The 18704-nt window shown below is 37.7% G+C and overlaps 1 protein-coding gene across 1 annotated transcript; it reads right to left on the reverse strand.

The window, feature by feature from the left end:
• Window positions 1-563: 563 nt before the first annotated feature.
• On the reverse strand, window positions 564-8970 carry LOC122644574 (NEDD8-specific protease 1). Its single transcript, XM_043837952.1, has 3 exons — window positions 8829-8970; window positions 785-1552; window positions 564-674 (listed from the first exon to the last, which is right to left on the reverse strand). Coding segments are annotated over exons 1-2 (711 nt in total). The 5' UTR covers window positions 8831-8970; the 3' UTR covers window positions 564-674; window positions 785-843.
• Window positions 8971-18704: the final 9734 nt, after the last annotated feature.

Genomic DNA, 18704 nt, shown 5'->3' on the forward strand with positions numbered 1-18704 from the left:
GGTAGAACCCCTCCCCCTCTTCTGTCTAAGAGTATAGCGTTCTTTTACCGTTATTTTATTTTGTTACATTCTTTAATTTTCTGAACCATGTCATGGATGGAATGTCCCAGTCCAGCCCAATCCAACCGTCTCTCAGCCTTCATTCTGGTTGTTCAAAGGTGAAGAGAACTTGAATAGTATTTGCTTCCTTTACCGCAAAGCCTCCTCTGAATATGAAAACTAGGCCAGTGGATAGATCATCTAGTTAGCATTTCTGTAAAAAGTCCATAAATCACCAGAGCTTTTACAAACATACTTCCTGAGATTAATCCTTCAGCATAGAGGATCGAGTGATGGATCCATGTTCTCACGCAACGATGGATTGGTGGCCGAACCATTTGGGTCATCAACGTCTAGGAATGTCCTTCCAAGAAGCCCTCAAGCAGTCGAGCTTTAGAGCCATGAGATGTTCTGAACAAGAAGGTCAAGCAACCCAACTGTGCTCCAAATTGATCGATGTTGTGAACTTCCATCATGAGCCAAATAAAAACGGCTGTAGAGTAGTCTTCTTGTTATAATGTATACTACAAACGATTGTTAGAAGTTTAAAACCAAGTGAACTTGAAGTGTTGCTATCATCCATACAAGGCTGAACATGTATTCTATAAATATTTTTCCTCTAAACCAGTAAATTTTTATTTTTTTTTGGTTGTTAAAGAACCAATTTATTCAGAAAAACGAGAAACACTCTTGAGATCTGGCTGAAACTGCTCAGATAAACAGAGATCGGAAATAGACTATGATGTCCTCGCGACGCACACACTACACAAACTATTTTCAATCCTTCCCTAAAGTTATCAGACTTCAGTTCTTCAACATCAGATCTTTAATGAGGCTCAAAATCTCATTCCGCATCTTGGCCACTGCTGATGGAACAACCTGCTCCTTCAAAGTAGAAAACCACAATGCAACATTGTCTTTGGACCCAGCACTTTCATGCCAATGGCATATCACTTTTGCAATGGCTAAAACATACAAACCACAATCATAACCATTCGTTTGTTGTGGTGTATCAGTGTATTCCAAATAGCGACCATCAGTTTCTGAACAAGAGGAACCTATAAACCCAAGCAAAGCTTTCCGTAGCCTCTTGGCATGTAAGCTATTGGATCCAGCGATGCTATCATGATGCACAAAAGTGTTTGTAGATCTCTCATATGCAAGTAGGGACCAATGAGTCCCACCTTCAGCCATGGTCACTTCATCATTATTATTGACAACCAATATAATGAGCTTCTTATCAGGAAGCTTGAGAGGTTCAGTGAAATCTTTAAGGCTCTCAAGTTCTGGACAGTTTGTAAGCCAAAAGGAGATTGAAGGTGGAACAAGTAAGATGTCTTTGGAGTGATAGCAAGAAGCCAGATAGCTGAAATATAACTCTATAATGCGGTCATTGAGGAAATGTGGACCACTTAGAATATCTAAATCTGATCTCCTCAGTATAACATCATTGTAATTAAGGATCTTCTCATTGTCTTTCAATGAACTCATGTGACAAGTCAGTTTCAAGAACCTGGCAAATGAAATTAAAATAAGATGAGGCTAGAACCATATTATTGGAAGCTCAAAATATTTACATTAGTCAAAACAGATAAATTCAAATAATTTGAGCACTAGCTAACATATGGGAACACTAAAGCACGAAAAGCAATGCTTAAATTCAACAAGATACGCAGGTCACCTAAACTAGCAGTGTGTTGCAGTCAGATGAGTTTCAGGAACCACAGGTTGAATAAACTTAGCACACTAAAGGGTTCCTTGCCAATCTGAACCCTAACACTAGCTAGATCACAAGCAAGAAGAAGTGGTTACATGTTATTAAGTTCTCTCTACTTGGCAAGGAGGGGAAAAAAGGGATATGATTGTTGATTGGATCCCTTACTGGCACATTGATATATAGCTGATCACCTGTGCATTGCAGATTGGATAATAAAAAAAAATCCTGAAAATGATATAGACGTAGTTGTGATCCGATATAAATAAGAAAAGAAAAATGAGATCAACCTAAACTATGTACGCTGTAGTGATTTATTAATTTTACATTCTCTTCAGGGGTGCCTATAGTGTTAATCTTCAAAGATCCATCTCCAGAAATTATGATGACTTCATTGTTCTCATGTAAGACCTTTTTGGTTCATTAGAACTATAAGCTCCTTCAAATCATTAGTTTAGATCAGTATGTGGACAGAGATTCTTTCAATTGTTGTTTTTGGCTATTGACAGGGCAGTCTTTGCCACTACCCTCATTCCTGTAGTCCCGCCATTCTTTCTTTTCCTTTTGGAATTTCAGCAGTTCTAGCCGAGGCAAATCAACTGAAATGTGATCTCTCACTACCAGCCGACTTGTTAAGGAGGGATAAGTACTGCTGTTCAGAAAGGAGAAATAAGAAAGACAAGTTGCTGATTTCTCTTCTTCTATGTCTAGTTAAGAAATGGATGTCAGCTACCTGGCTGATGTAGCGGTTCTGCTTTCTAGTTGGTAATAAAACCAGTCTTTTTTAGTGTATGTACTATTTTATTAAACGCAACAGGTATAAGAAAGGGTTAAGAAAACATCAACTATGGAAAGCAGGAGTGAGCTCAGCAAATTATATCAGTTAAAGATAAATAATATTTTTGGTTGTTCGAGATAATGCTAGGACAATATTCTATATACAAACATGGTAGCTTTGTTTCTCTTCCTTTTCTTCTTCCCTTTATCAGGGAGGGTGGGGGTGGGGCATTTGTAATAGTGAAGACTAATCCCATACAAGAAAAATCCAGCTAGAGTCTAGTATAAACAAGCTTGCAGGAAAGAGAGCAGAACCAGAAAATTGAGTGAAACAGAAGTGCTGCAAGGGAGTTAACTAGTAGAAACTGATGTGTGAAACTTAATTGAAATGATAGAAATATAGAAGGGAACAGGAAAGGAATGTAGTGGCTTTCGAATCCACCAAAACCCGTGTAAAGAATTCACTCTTCTACTAAGGAATCCACCAAGCATACTACTACATTCACAGCAGTTAAAGTTCAGGAAATTTGAACTAATATATTATTTCAAATCGACGTAGAGCCATAGGCCATTACATCTATTTATAGTGTAACATTGCAAGTTACCCCAAATAGGATAGCATAAGTACACATACAGATACCCTTATCCAAAAGATAATTATGAAAAACAGAAACCTATTGTACTAAAAAAGTGACTCTAGAGACAGCGAAAAGATAGAGATAAGTCGAATTGCTAACATCAGGCTTATTCCAGTCAAAGATAAGATAAAATAATAAGAAAGAAGTGGAATAGAAAACAACTACTAACTAATAAATCAAATATTCCTACCTCTTAACGATGCAGATACATCACAGAAATGGGCTTATTTTAGTGGAAATAAGCATTGGTTGGGTTATGTACGTGTTAGTCCCATGTGTTTTTATTGTAATAGGCCACTTTAATGGACCTAAATAATGGGTAGAAGGTAGGCATACGGGATTAGGCTTGCTTAGCTCTTTTTAACTTTAAGTTGTTTAATACGTTTTAAATTCCCTCACCTTGCAAGGGAAGGATTCCTTTTCTTATTATGGTTCTTTATATTAGCAATAGGATTTGATTTCCTAGTCAGGTTAGAATTTCTTATTTCATTTTCTATATAAAGCTTGTAAGAGCCCTTGGCTCATAGACTATTTATGATTAATGAAGTTTGAAGTTTCTTCAAGAATGCTAAGTGATTTGGTCATGGTGAGATGCTGATCCTGTTTGGTGTGAAGCCTTGGATAGCGGGATTCTAATCCAATTGGTGGGAAGTGATTGTCATAGTTGTCACGGCGGCATAGCAGTCCAAGGCGGTGGAGGCCTGTCTAAGCGGAGCTTAAGCGGTAAAGGCGGTTTAGTGTTAGTTTTCCCCCTCCCCCCCACCCCCCCCCCCCCAACACTCAATACATGATGACATGATGCATCATAGTATCATACCTTATATCATTAAAAATTAAATTTAAGCCACCTCAAGTCATTAAAATGAAAAATCATACACAACACATAAAAATTCAGAATAATCAAACATCATAAATTAATTATGACTACAAAAAAGTCAAAATCAAGACATAAACTAATAAACTAAAGAAGGAAGAAGTTTAAAAAAAAAATAGAGAAGAAACAGCAGTTAAAAAAAATATCAGAGAAGAAGCAGCAGTTTAGTGCGTTACAGAGAAGTAACCAAGCAAAAAAAAAAAAAAGAACAGAGAAGAAGCAGCAGTTTAGTGCATTACACAGAAGTAGGCAGCATTAACCAAGCAAAAAAAAATAATAATAACAGAGAAGAAGCAGCAGTTTAGTGCGTTACAGAGAAGAAGCAGGCAGCATTAATCATTAACCAAGCCAAAAAAAAAAACAAAACAAAACAAAGAAGCACCAGCAGCAGTTTAGTGTGTTACAGAGAAGAAGCAAGCAGCAGTTAATCAAGCAAAAAAAAAAAAAAAAAAAAAAAACGAAGCAGCAGTAGGCTTTAAGGATTACAGACTTATAGAGTACAGAGAAGAAGCAGAAGAAGCATCGCAGTTAACATTTACCAAGCTACCAAAAAAAAAAAAAAGTCTAGAGTTACAAAAAAAAACAGAGATGCAGGCGTTAAAATTTTTTAAAAAAAAGAAGGAAAACAGAGTTACAGAGAAGTAGAAGAAGAAAAAGCCTAGGGAGTACCGGAGTAGTGACTTACCTTGCTGGAAGAGTCGAGTTGCTGTTGCCGGAACTGGAAGAGTTGAGTTGCTATTGGGGGGAGGCAGTAGTAGGGGTTAAAATTACACAAAAAAAAAAAAAAAAAAAAAAAAAAGAAAGAAAAGAAAAGAAAAGAAAAACAAATTACAGCGAAATAGAGATGAAGAAGAAGAAGACAACTAGGGAGTGCCGGAGGCCCGGAGTAGGGACTTACCTTGCCGGAAAACGGGAAGAGTAGAGTTGTTGCCGTCTTGCCGGAACTGGAAGAGAGGAAGAGTCGAGGGTTGGATCGAGGTTTGCAGACTTGCGGTTGCGCTGAGGCCAGAGAGAAGTCGAGGGTTTTAGTTTGTTTTAGGGTATTTTACTTTTATTTTTAGGCTTTAGACTTTTTAAGTATTTACTTTTAAAGTTTATTTATCCCATGCAGCAGCGTACATTAAAATCTTTATACACAATCAATAAAAATCAAACAAAAAGAATAAAATAAACTACATTGAAAAAATCAAAAAACAAAACATGAGTCATGAATGGCAGTCGACTTGACCATATGGCGCACCAAGGTGTAGCTTTAACCGCCTTGGCGACGCCTAGATGGTCAAAGCCACCGTCATTCATGACTTGAGGTAAGCATAGCCCCACTCCGTGCCCATATTTCCGCCTGGACGCCAAGACGCGGTCTAGGCGACGCTTGACAACTATGGTACTTATTGTTATCCTTATTCTCTTTCTCTATACTCTATTTCTGCTAGCAAGGTACTGATTTGTTTTCTTCAATCGATTGATCTTATTATTTTTAAATTTTATTCTGTGTTTGACTAGAATATCAGTCATCCATTTAAGCTATTAATCTACATATTCTGCTCTACTATTTAATAACATTTAAATCTGAGATTTACAGCCTGCGATACCCTGTTTCTGATCTGTTTTTTGCCATCTTTGTTTTGTCACCTGAAACAGATTTAGAGCTCTGTTAAGGGTGATATGTTAAAGGTCGTCGCTCCCTGATCTGAGGTCTAGTGCTGGTGATTTCAGAAATCTTCCATTTTTCTGCTTATTGTCCTATCTAAGATACTGAATTTTCAAATTAGTTTTAATCTAGCCTTTGGATTAGATTCATATTTTGCGTTTTGATTTAGACTATTAAGAAGGGGGGATTCGATTTCAATTTCATACTGGTCTGACTTCCAGATTTGGATTGTTGAAGTGTATCGAACTTGTAGGGTTGAGGAGGAATCTCGATTAGAAGGTTCCATTATTCTAATCAAGATTCATCTGTATGTGGTTCTGTGATTGAGTTGGTTTATAATTAGGTTCAAACTAGTTTCTATTTTCATTCTCCGATTGTAACTAGTTTCAGAGGGAATGTCCTGCTCTTCCCTTAATTTCATCTTTACCTCATACATCTACATATAGGATTCCTAGGCTTTCTAATGGGAATTGCTTAATTGTCTTCCATTTTACAAGACCATCAGACAAGTTTGTGCTTCAGAGGGAATATCCTAATCCCTTAATTTCATATTTACCTCATACATCTCTACATAAGATCCCTAGGCTTTCTAATGGGAATTGCTTTAGTAGGCAGATTATTCTAACCTGCATTTACAGAAGCCTAGAGTAATGAGTGCATTCAACTCTCCACAAGAAGCATTTCTGAATCAGATCTAACTTATGGAAAATGTTTGCTGCAATCCGTGTTCAAAATTGTGATTCCAGAAGAGGTGGAAAGGCTGTAATACAAATCTGTATCAGAACTAGTCTTCTAATCTATATCTCCAATCATATAGGCTACAGATTTCCACCTGTTACCTAAATTTGATAAAGCTTAGTTTCAGTGAGAGTGACATTTCTGGGATGGAGGAAGTGCACAACATCAAAGAGTTGAAGAGTAGGCTCCTTCTGTTGGTTGCAAGTTGGCGGCCTTCCTTTCTCTAACTCGGAACATTCATTGGGAGGAAATGCCTGTAAAAAATCTAGTGGGACCTTTTCATCTAAAGACTTGATGCAGCATCAAAGAGCCACATCCATAGGAAGAAGAAGAACCAGCCCCACTCCCACGTGGGGCCCATTGAGTAGTTAATTATTGTTGGCCCATGGCCCCATCCTTAGTTACTTAGTAGTTTGTTTAAATTTTCTATACTTAGTTTTATTTTTATGTTTTTAATTGAACCAGTTCAAATTAGCTGTTTTCAATTGGTTCAATTTAAGTGAAATGATTGTATTGTCTGATAGGGTCGTAAATCCTATTGGTTACTTAGGAATGTTTCTTAAGTTAATGGTTTAAGTTAGAGTTCTCCCCTTCCACGATTTTAGAAAGGAATTAAGTTGTAATTTTATTCAGCCAAGGAATTCTATTCCAAGGCTGAATCGTACTTGGCCTTTTGGCCCTTCTATATATATTAATAAAAAATCAGAAGAGGATTAGCCTCCCAAAATCGTGACTGAAGTTTGCGGCCATTGTTGCTGCTATTTTGCTCCTCAGAGAGTGTTGCATCCTTGTGGTTCTATCAAGGTGGAAAGGGTAGGTAGATCTCCTACGACTCCTTGCATTGAGATGATCGGGAGGATCTCCAACTGAAGATGGTTCTATACTTCTCCTTGTTCAAGCTTGCTGCTAGAGGAATCTGCTGTAAGATTGAGCTTCAATTTCTGTTTCTAACCCTCCAATCCCTCCCCCAGCTGATTCCCTTTTATTTTATTTGAATCCCATTAAGACTCAAAACCTAATCCACATTGTCTTTGTAAAACCCCGAAAACCTTAAATTTCTGTCTAGACCAATCTAACCATCAAAACCCCTCCCTACTACAGCTAAACCTTCATCCCACTGCCTCTAACACTCGGCTAGAAGCCCTAACCCAAACTCCCACTCCAAACCCTAAATCCAACTCTTTTCCTAATTCCCAAAACCCGAAACCCTAGCCCTAATTTTCTGATTTTTGTTTTCTCACTCAAACAACATCAACCTATACCATTAGCTTCCCCTAGACCTGCCTAGCCTTATCATCTATCACACTCACCTATTATTCTAACCTAAACACTAGAAATTGACCTCAACTTCAATTCTGCCCTATTGCAACTGCAGAACCAGCAACCCCTTGGTATCTTTATCATTAGATCCTGGATATTTGGCCTCTAGTAGGTCCATTGCCTATCTAGAGCTACATTAAGACTCCAAAAGAAAACTTGCCACACGCAACAGAAGGTATCAGTCTATAAGGTGGTGACTTGACTCCAATTTAAGCCACTCTACCTGACTATCTGATTTATTACATCTCTTTTTTCTTTGTTCCAGCTTTGGTGGGAACAGAGCTGGAGAAAAATTTCTGTGGCATAATAGTGATGGAGATGAAAGTATCATTTGGTGGCATAGGATCAAATAAATTTGTCCTCAAGGTTACTGGTAATAGGCATTAGAACATTTAGGAAAATGAATCAAGTTCAGATCAACAAATGGCTAGGATATTTTGGTGGAAGTCACTAATCTGCTTATTCTGGAACAAGCATTTGGCACGGTTAAGGGTTTTCTTAGTTTCAAAAAGGGATTAAAAGTAAACATGGTGCAAGAGATAATTGGTAAGTAAAAACGAGGTGAGGTAATTTATAACGGTTCCAAGAACTGTTCAGAATAGTCACAAGTAATAATGGCACGCTGTGAGCCAATTGGAGATGCCGCGATATGCCCATCTTGGATTAATTTTGGGTTCAAGATGCATTCCACCAAGAAGTTAGCTTCTGAGACAGGATTTTACTTAAATTAAAAGTTCAATATGAGGTACTCTCAAAAGGAAGAAAGGAAAATGTGAACTACTTTTCTCATCCTAAACCAATTGCAATTGATGAACAAATACTTCCCCTTCTCCACGAATCCAAGAGGTAGAGAATTACTAGCTAAGATTCCTTGATCGTATTAAATGAAACTCATAGGTAAAGTAAGAGAAGAAATTAAAAAAACGAAATCAATAAGGATCTGAATAAAAATATTCAACACAAAATGAAAAGCAAAGCATTCTAAGATTGAATAAGTAAAAGATAGTAATTAAACACACAAAACGTTGATCTTTGAATCAACTGAGCGAAACATTGATCGAAGACATTTTTTCAGACATTAAATTTAATCTTCGTCTTCTTTCCTCCCTCGTCTTTGAGTTACTAGTGGAGGGAACTGAAAATGTTTCAGACTGGGGTTTGAGAATCTCAGAGAGCTGGGGAATGAGATTGGAACGATGATGAGAAGGGAAAGTACCCAGTGATTTTCAATTGACTAACGTTAGCATGCCATGTGCAAGGATGAAAAATCATTTTTCCATGCATATTCATCAATGAAATAGGCTTATTTTAATGAGAATAAGTCTAGGGTTGGGTTATATACATGCTGGGCTTTGAACCCATGGGTTTTCTATGTACTAGGTCACTTTAATGGGCCTAAAATATGGATAATTAGGTTGCATACAAGATTAGTTGTTTTAGTTCCATACTTTATTTTATGTTGTTGTTTTTGTTCATAAATTGAACCGGCTCAACCATTTGTTGAATTTAAATGATTTTAGTAGTTCTCTTTTACGTGTTTAGTGGGGCTGAATTAGGACTCTATTTTGAGTCTATTTCAGTTTTTTAGTCAGTTTAAATTACCTAATAGGTGGGGCTGGATTAGGACTCTATTTTGAGTCTATTTCAAGTTTTCTAGGCAGTTTAAATTACCTAATAGGTTAAGAATTGGGTTAGGCCTTTCGTTTTAGTGTAGGAGTCTATTTTTTAGTCTTTTATATAAGGTTGTAAGGGGGGCAAATATTGCACACAAATTTTGATATTAATGAAAAGCTTTTGCTGTTCTTCTTCTCCATTGAAGATTTTTATCTTGTGTCTGATCAAGGCTGGTGGGATCGGTGTTTGACCCGATTAATACCTTGTGGTGGGAAGCCTGGGTGGTTCATTGGTGGGAATGGTGTTTGATCCAATCGACACCTTGCGGTGTGAAGCCCGGGTGGTTCTTTTGAAGCTCTCCTTCAAGTTCTTTGAAGATCTCCTGCAAGTTCTAGTTAAAGATTCAATTTTTATTCAAGTTTCTCAATCAAACAAGCTGCTGCCAAGGAAATACTGCAACAACAGTGAGTTTGATTCATCTCAACCCTAACATTTCTTCTTCTAATCCTTTAAACCACCAAACCCTGATATTCCCCCTTTTTTGTTTTCACTTTTCTTATTACCTAAATTCTGCCCAGACCAAACCAGCCAGCAAAATCCCTCCTTTTTGGATTGAACTCTCCTCTCACCATAAGGAAAACTGGATCCAAGTTGCTCTCTCATCTGACCATCATAAACCCCAAAAATCCATCTTATCCTCTTTTCAAAAACCCGAGAACCCTAACCCAAACCTTGCTGCCCATTCAAGTTTACATATCTAACTCCATCAAAACATCTCAGGACCTTCACTGATAGACTTCCCTACCTCAACTTGACATAACCCATAGATCAAATCCTAACCCTAATTTACCAAAAACCTATTTTTGACGTAGCCGATTCACCTGTTCATAACAGATCGTAGTTTACTGGCTCCTAGTTGGTCTTCTACCAACTTAGGACTACATTACCGGGCATGCCCTAACCCCTAACCCAACCCTAGGGGTCTTAAGCTCGGCCCAAGCCCAGCCCAGACCTGTCAAGGCCTGACAAACCCTTAACCAAGGCCCGACCCTGTCAAGGTTTACCCTTGCCCGACCCACCCTGATTGGCACTGACTGGGCAGGGCCGGGTTGGCCCTGATTGACCCTAGATGGTAAGGTCAGGCCATTAATCTGAATTGCTAACTATGGTTATCATTGAGCATATTTCAGTGATGCCTTAGAGTTGAGAATTCATGTCCAAAGACTAGTGAACCAGCCATATGAGATTCACCATCCTAATTTCTGAGATCAAACCTCACTTTGCAAATTGAAATCTGCAAATCAGCAAATCAGCAAAATAAACTGGCATTGGATGTAATAATTCAAATTAAAGCCTATCAAATTGATAATATCAATAAATAGCCCTTTCCAATCTTATTCCTTCTACTCCCATACCAGAAAAGCTTCAGTCAATATAACTACACAAACAAGAAAACTTGTACTAAAAATAAATCTAATCTCACTGAAGAAACATAGCGTTCAATTAGAATTTTTCTGAAATTATAGGGAAAAAGGAAGGGACAATTCAAGTTGTAGATTGGTAACTTCTAAGTTCTAACAGAGGAGGGTCTAAGAGCTGAGGTCTTAGGATTTGTGTCACGGTTCACCCAAGAGGAACTATCTAAACCTCAAAATTTCAGACTGAATAGATTGACCAATCGAATTCTTCTCAGTCCAGATTCCCAAGAGCTACTCATCCTATAAAAAACACATCTCGTCGCTTGCTCTTCAATGGAGACGAAAGAGATAAAACTCGTGAAGAGTTTAGACTTGCAGAAATACATGGGTCGATTATTCAGTGGTACAAGATTGTTTCTTTCCCTTCAAGATTTCAGCTCAACGACGGTGTCAACACAAGGGCTATTTATATTTTGAGAGATGATGATACTGTTCATATCCTCCTCACTCCAGTAGAGTCGCCAATAGTATGGAATAAATAAAAAAGAACATACCTGGAACCAATGTTGGCTCTAGCCTCTAGGAGATGAATCAATCGATTAAGAAGAGGAGCAAAGGCACTAATAGCAGCACTCAAGAGGACAAAGGCAACACTGTGGGCATCACCATGATTACGTTTGAAAACCAGGTATTAAGCTCTGGTCGCCGCTGGGAGAGAGGGCGTGAGGTACTGTGCAACAAGGAGCTTTTCTTTCGGTTGTGCGAGAGTGAGGGACTGCAAGATGGAAGGGAATAGGAAAACGAAGGATGGGTGACGGTCAAAATCAGGGGCATGGGCCGGGCCTGGCTCAGCCCGAGGTCACAACCCTAGTCCGACGTGGTCCTGCCAGTGCTAGGAAACTATTCAGCCCAAGCCTACCCTGCGAGCTGAAAAACTGGGCCCAATTTTTGTACAGGGTTAAGGAGGGTCAGGGCAGGCTCGGGCTGGCCGGTTTTTTATGACACCCTACTACCCTCTGGTAAACCTAGGACTGAATGGTTTCTCTAGTGTTTTTTGAGTAAGTGTTGGGACATTGTGGAGGATGACATTCGCAGGGGGTTGTGAAGAATATCTTCAAGTTTGGGGTGATGTCAAAAGGTGTGAACAATTGTTTGTTACTCTCATTTCTATGGTATAGTAGATGCAACATCCTTGGACAAATCACCTTATTTATATGGGTATTTTTTTGTGAATATAATTTCTAAAATTATGTCATTGAGTTTGAATCCATTGCTTTCTAGATTAATTTCAGATGAACATGGAGCTTTTCAGGAGGGGAAAATAATTTTTGAAAATATCAATATGGTTTTTGAATGGACCAACCTGATGTACTACCCTATGAGAGGAGGAGTAATTGGTCTCAAGTTTTTTTTATTTTTATGAGAAAATAAAATATATTAAAAGACTACTTAGAAATAATGTACACAGATTGAGTTGATTGAGCAGATTTAGTTAGATTACTAGCTACTGCAATACAAAAAGGATCTTCCTTAGAAGTATTGTAGATATCAAGACCTATGTTGTTTATGTACAAAAAGTCTTTTAAAAGAGACCATGGCCAAGGATTAGAAGTTGGAGATGGAAGAAGATCAGCGATCTGATGATTTGAGCACCACACTTCTAATCTTCAACCCCAAATTCCTTGATAGATCAAGTTCTGCTTTAATATTGGTCACATCAGGATCTATACCGCTGGAATTCTTAATAAAACCTGCAGCAAGCAAAAGGAATCTACCATCTAGCAAAAAGATAATGGACCATCCCGCCGAGGTTACTCCAGGTTGCTGGTATCTTGCACAGATTAAAATAGGATAATTGAAATATGGAAGACAAGAAAAGTTATATAACCTTACCTCATCTTCATCACCCATGCTTACATAGTGGGATGTAATAGGGGGTGGGGAGGTATCCAAATCAGTCAACCAAGTTTCAGTCTGTTTTAAAACCCAAGTGGGATCAGGCTTCTATAGACTAATCACCACTTTGTTTCTAGCAGCCCAAATAAAATAACACTTAATAACAAAAACCTTGAAAAACCAATTTAAAGAGAACTTATCTAGGTTGCGATTAAACAGGGTCTCAATACAATAATTTTTCAACAATGAATGCGACATTCAATTCTCAGTCCTAACGGCCCAGCAACCCAGATTTGTTTAGTCCAGTCACATGAAAGGAATAAGTGCCGGTAGGATTCGACACAACTTCCACATAAAAGCACAAGCAAAATCGACCTGAAGCCATTTGGAAATGATTGCCTTAACTGGAAGACCTGCATTTAACAGTTGCCAGAAAAAGATTTTAAATTAGGGTGAATCTTTAATTTCCAAAAAAAATTCCACCAAGAGGATCAAAAAGAGTTATTATTGGAATCAAAAGAAATTAAAGACTTAGCTGCCAGTTTAGTACTAAATTTGCCATTCTTGGCCATAGTACACTATCAACTGTCATCTGTCGAGGACAAATTGATCCTATAAATATGAGGAGACAGATGCAAAGGAATCGATTCATCAATTAAAGTTGAATTCCACCTTGAATCAACAACATAATTATCAACCTTTTCATCCCTCTTAGATAGATCTCGTAAAGAAGGAAGGAGACAGCCTTGCAATGAGGGAATCCATGGGTCAGTCCAGAAGAATGTTAATTTACCATTGCCAAATTTCTTAATCACAATCTCTTGCAAGCCTGGAATGATGTGGGCTATGCTATTCCAAGTCTAAGATCCCCTTTTTATCCTTACTTTAGGATCAAAGAGGGAAGAATTTGGAAAATACTTGGCCTTAAGTGTGCGAGCCTAGAGAGTAGATGAGTCCATCGTTTTCACCCTAATTTCAATAACAAAGCCTTGTTATGGATATTAGCCTTTCAAAAACCCAAACCTTCATTTGATAAAGGGACACACATCCTAGCCCAAGAAATGAGAGTAGATTTTTTCTTATTGCCTAAATTCCCCAACCAGAAGTTTAGACATAGAGAATCAATGTTACTACAGATTTTTAAAGGAAACTGAAAACAATTCATCAAATATGCAAGTGTAGAGGCAAGAACAGATTGGACTAAAATCCTTCGACCTGTATAAGACAAAAAAAATTGGATTTCCAGAGAGATAATTTCTTTTGCATTTTCCCAACCACTTTCTCCAAATTTTTAACCTTAGATCTGCCATAAAACAGGTTGGTTCCCAGATAAACAACATCCTTCACCATTTCCTTAATTCCAATAAGGGAACAAAGAGCTGATCTTTCCACTAGTGGGACATTTCTACTGAAATGAATACCACTCTTAGAAAGATTAATTTCTTGGCCTGACAAATCCGAAAAAAGATCCAGAATGGCCTCAATAGATAAAAATCATCACGAGAGGCCCGACAGAAAATAAAAAGATCATCTGCAAACAAAAGATATGAGATTTTAGGTGTTGTTCTAGCCACCTTAATACCCCAAAACATATTCAAATCCATATAAACCAGAAATAGTCCAGACAAAACTTCCATGGCCACAATGAATAAATAAGGACTAAGAGGACAACCTTGTCGAATGCCCCTCGAGGCCTTAAAGAAATCAAAGGGACTACCATCTAATTTAATAGAAAAGGAAGTTGTCGAAATTAAAGAAAGGATCAAATTGCACCATTTATCACCAAACCCTAGGAATCAAAACAAAGAGGTAATAAGACTCCACTCAATTCTATTGACATATCTATCTTAATAGCAACATAACCTGTCTTACCTCTGGTGTGTTTAAGAAAGTAAAAGATTTTCTATGCCATCACAATATTATCAGTAATTTGTCTTCCAGGGATGAAACCTGATTGAAAAGAAGAAATAAATGTGTTTAAAGAAAACCTTTTAGTCTTTAATTTGGATAAAATTTTGTAAACCACATTGTACAAACTGATAGGTTTGAATTCCCCAAACCGAACTGCCGACTCCTTTTCTGGGATAAGACAAATTAGGGTATGATTAACCCCTTGAGGTATAAGGGTATCATCAAAGAATTTAGAAGAGACAGAGAGTAAGTCAGGGCTGACCAAGTTTCAGAATACTTGGAAGAAGCATGCTTGAAAGCCATCAATACCTGGAGCTTTAAGGGGACCATACGAAAACACAACTTTCTTGATCTCTTCCAAAGATTGGAGGGAGAAAATAAAATCCACATCCATTGAAGAAAGAACTTGAGGAAACAAACATTCCACAAACCTTGCATCCAAGGGGTTTGAAGTTGCAAAAACTTCCTTTTCCTCATCCCAAATGAAATCGATTCTTCTTTTCCTTAAATTAGACTTTGCCACCGAATGATAGAATTTAGTGTTGCAATCTCTTCTCGGGTATAAAAATGTCTCAATTTTTGTAGCCAAAAAGCCTCCTCCGCATCAAAAATCCATTTCAATTGGCCATGAATCTATCCATCATGAATTGGTCCAGAACAGACTTATCAGAGCAACTAAGATAATTGTCAAACATTTGATTCTTAAGGAATTTAATATGCCCAAACACCTCACCATTCCAATGTTTCAATCTGTTTGAGAGGGATGCAAGTTTCTCAACAAAGGGATTTCCAGACAAACAATTCCAAGCAGACAAAGAAAAAGAAGAAAATTCAGGGTGATAAATCCAAGCTTCCTGAAAATGAAAAACTTTTTCATAATTGGGACGAGATCTAGAGGTGGAAAGAAGCAAAGGATTGTGCTTAGAGCCCATTGGTGATAATTTAGAACAAAGGCTAGTGGAAAACAAGATAACCATTGAGGAGAAGCCAAAACCCTATCAAGACATTCTGTGATGAGCCTAGGAGATTTTTGCTTATTTGTCCAAGTGAAACGAGAGCCTCGAAAAACCACATCCTCAAGAGAGAAAGAATGATTAAATTCCTTAAGCTTCTGAGTAATAGGAGAAGATTGAAAAGGAGTCCCCCCTAATTTCTCAGAAGGAGCGAGAACTTCATTAAAATCCCCAATGATACAAAACACACAGTCTAGGGAGGATACAAAATCAAATAATTCCATCCAACATTGACCTCTGGTAGCTTGATGTGGTGGTGCATACAAGCAAATTAACCAAAAAATGTTTCCACCACATTCCTCAATTTTAATCCCAATAAAATTGCTATCAAGGAAGGAATCCAAAAACTTTAAGCTAGGTTTAGAAAGAATCCAAATTCCTCCCTTACCTCCTCTAGAGCCACTACTATTAATATAATAAATAGATTTATAATCAGATATAGGAGGTTTAAGCTGTAAACAAGCATGATCCACACACTTTTCACAAAGGAAAACTATATCAGGAGCAAATTTATTTAAATGAAACATTTTTTAGTACATCCCCCTCTACCTATAAAAAAAAAAAAAAAAAAAAAAAAAAAGCTATTATTAAAACCTCTAATATTTGAAGAGAGGATAAGCATGATGTCAACAAGGATAAAGATAAGATAAATAAGGAAAGGATACCTACAGAATTTGTAACCTCACCGAGGACGAAAAGACCGACGCAAAGCACGGTTGTTAAGATCCAGAATACAGATAGATAATCTAAGCAGAATAAGAAAGAACACAGAGAAAAAATTAAAAAATTATTGGTACTGAATTAAAGAGAATACCGGGTCATGAGTGTGAATTTCCACCGATGTGCCAGGTACAAATCCACGCGAGATGCTATCATTAGAGGGTAAATCTGAACCACCATTATGGAAATCACCATCAAGCTCATTGATAAAATCCTTAATCAAAGAAATAAAAGAAGAGGGATCATTCGAGGCAGCAAGAGAGAGTTCCAACAGGGCTTTGAAAGTCGAGACTTCAGACTCTAAGGAATTGGGAAAAGAAGGAGACAGTATATTTCTTTTTTTAGGAATAGGGCAAAGAGGATTTCCCAGAACAGGCACCCTTCTATTAGGTTCAGGGATGATAGGGTTAGAAGCAACCCCTAAAGATGGATCAAAATGACATCCTTAATAATTTTAAAGAAATCCACATTCAGCTGAAAGTCAAATAGAATCGATGATAAAAAACACATCATCATTGGGAGAGGAGGTAGACATGGACCTTGAGATAGAGTTGTCGGTAGCTGGTTCCAGATAAAAATTAGGAGCCTCCTCAAAAGAAAAATCCTCAACATCCAAGGCCAAAACCTCACCACCCGAATCACCAAGAGTAACAAAACCCGCATCACCACTCAACTTCGCTAAACAGTCTGATCCACTATTAACATTCACAAGTGGATTAGAATCACCAACCGGGGAATCATCTTGGTCCTTCGCACTCCTATCCAAGGAGTTAGAAGCCATCACACCCGTGAAATTTACACGAAGTGGTGGGTTTATAGCTTGCTCAAAGAAACTGACCGAAGTGGTCCTCCAAGATGATCCAGGCCCCAAAGGTGAAAGGCAGTTGTTCTCTTCATGACAGAGACATCCACAAATACCACATATTTTAAAAGCCTCATATTTCAAAAACACTGGTAGAGAATCCCCTCTATTGTTACATATTTTGGAATGAATACAAATCGGTCTCCTCCACTTAAACAAGATTTTTACCCAAGCAACATTAGATGGTAACCCCAACTCAGTCGTGTTAAGGAACAAGTCTTGCACTTTACCAACACAGGAGACAGCTTGTTTTATAGTATCAAAAGAGAAGGTTTCCAAAGGGATGGGACTGACCTGGACCCACAGAGGCATAATATCACGTTCAAAAGTAAATAACTCATCATCCAATGGATGTGTAACAAGTTTATCAAAGACTTTCCACACCACCAGGGGCTAAGAGCTTGTAGTCTATCTCGAGTAGCCGGAGAAACCAATTCAACCATAAACTTACCAAGTTCCAACTAGGTATAGAAGTGACCCCAAAAGGTTTCCAAATAATCGAAAAATGGTTACAGAAAATCTCGTTAGTATGTTTGGGGAAGCCAACCGTAAACCTAAACAAAATCTGGTATGGAGGTTTGGTCTCAAGTTGGATGGGCAAAAAGCTTATGATACTCATTCTTAGGACTTCTTATTTGTAGTGCTAAAGATATTCAAGTTCAGTGATAAATGGATATCATGGATTCATCAAATTTTCTTGTCAACCAAAATTTTGATTTTGTTGAATGGAGGTTTGGTAGGCTTATTTGGTGTTCAAAGGGGTCTCGGGCAATGAGATCTTTCCCCAATTCTTTTTAAGGGAAATTGCTCAAATCTACTAGTTAAGGAAATTAATTACAAGTTTAGTGGGTTTCAAATTTGAAAAGATTTACTTAATCCCCCAAAGGTAGTTATTGCTTATGAGTCCCAAGAAAAAATAAAGCTGAACTTCCAAAAATACCCAAACATCAATTCTCCCAACCATTCCATTATGAAAAAAGGGATGGAAAAAAATTATGAAGTTAGGCCCAAAATTCTGAATATTTAAATGGTCATACTTATATTACAATAATTTCTTTGATGACATTCAATGGATGTTTGGTCTCCATTCCACTTTTATTCTTTTCACTATGTTTTGTTTGCTGACATCTCTTTGGATAAACCTGTGGTTACATTGGTACTGGTGTGAAAACTTTTGTTCTTGCACTGGTAAGATTTCTTTGGTAAAATGAGAGCATGATTCGTAATCTCAGATCGGATCATTATCGACCGAGGCCGAGGCCGATCCTGAGATGCAACCGATCCTTGACAGATCTAACTGAAGTTTTTTGGATTTTTTTCAAAGTTTTTAAGGTTTTTTTAATATTATTTTGACCGATACTAAACCGATCTGATTCCATCCCATCCCATCCCATCCCAAGATCACAACACCCACCAACTCTGACCGATACATGACCCGATCCATAAAAAAAATGATTTTGGGAGTTTTTTGACCGATCTTGGTCGATTTGTACCGATCTGATCCAGATCCAGAAAGGTT

The sequence above is a fragment of the Telopea speciosissima genome, chromosome 11 (genome assembly GCF_018873765.1).
Source record: "Telopea speciosissima isolate NSW1024214 ecotype Mountain lineage chromosome 11, Tspe_v1, whole genome shotgun sequence".
Taxonomy (NCBI): domain Eukaryota; kingdom Viridiplantae; phylum Streptophyta; class Magnoliopsida; order Proteales; family Proteaceae; genus Telopea; species Telopea speciosissima.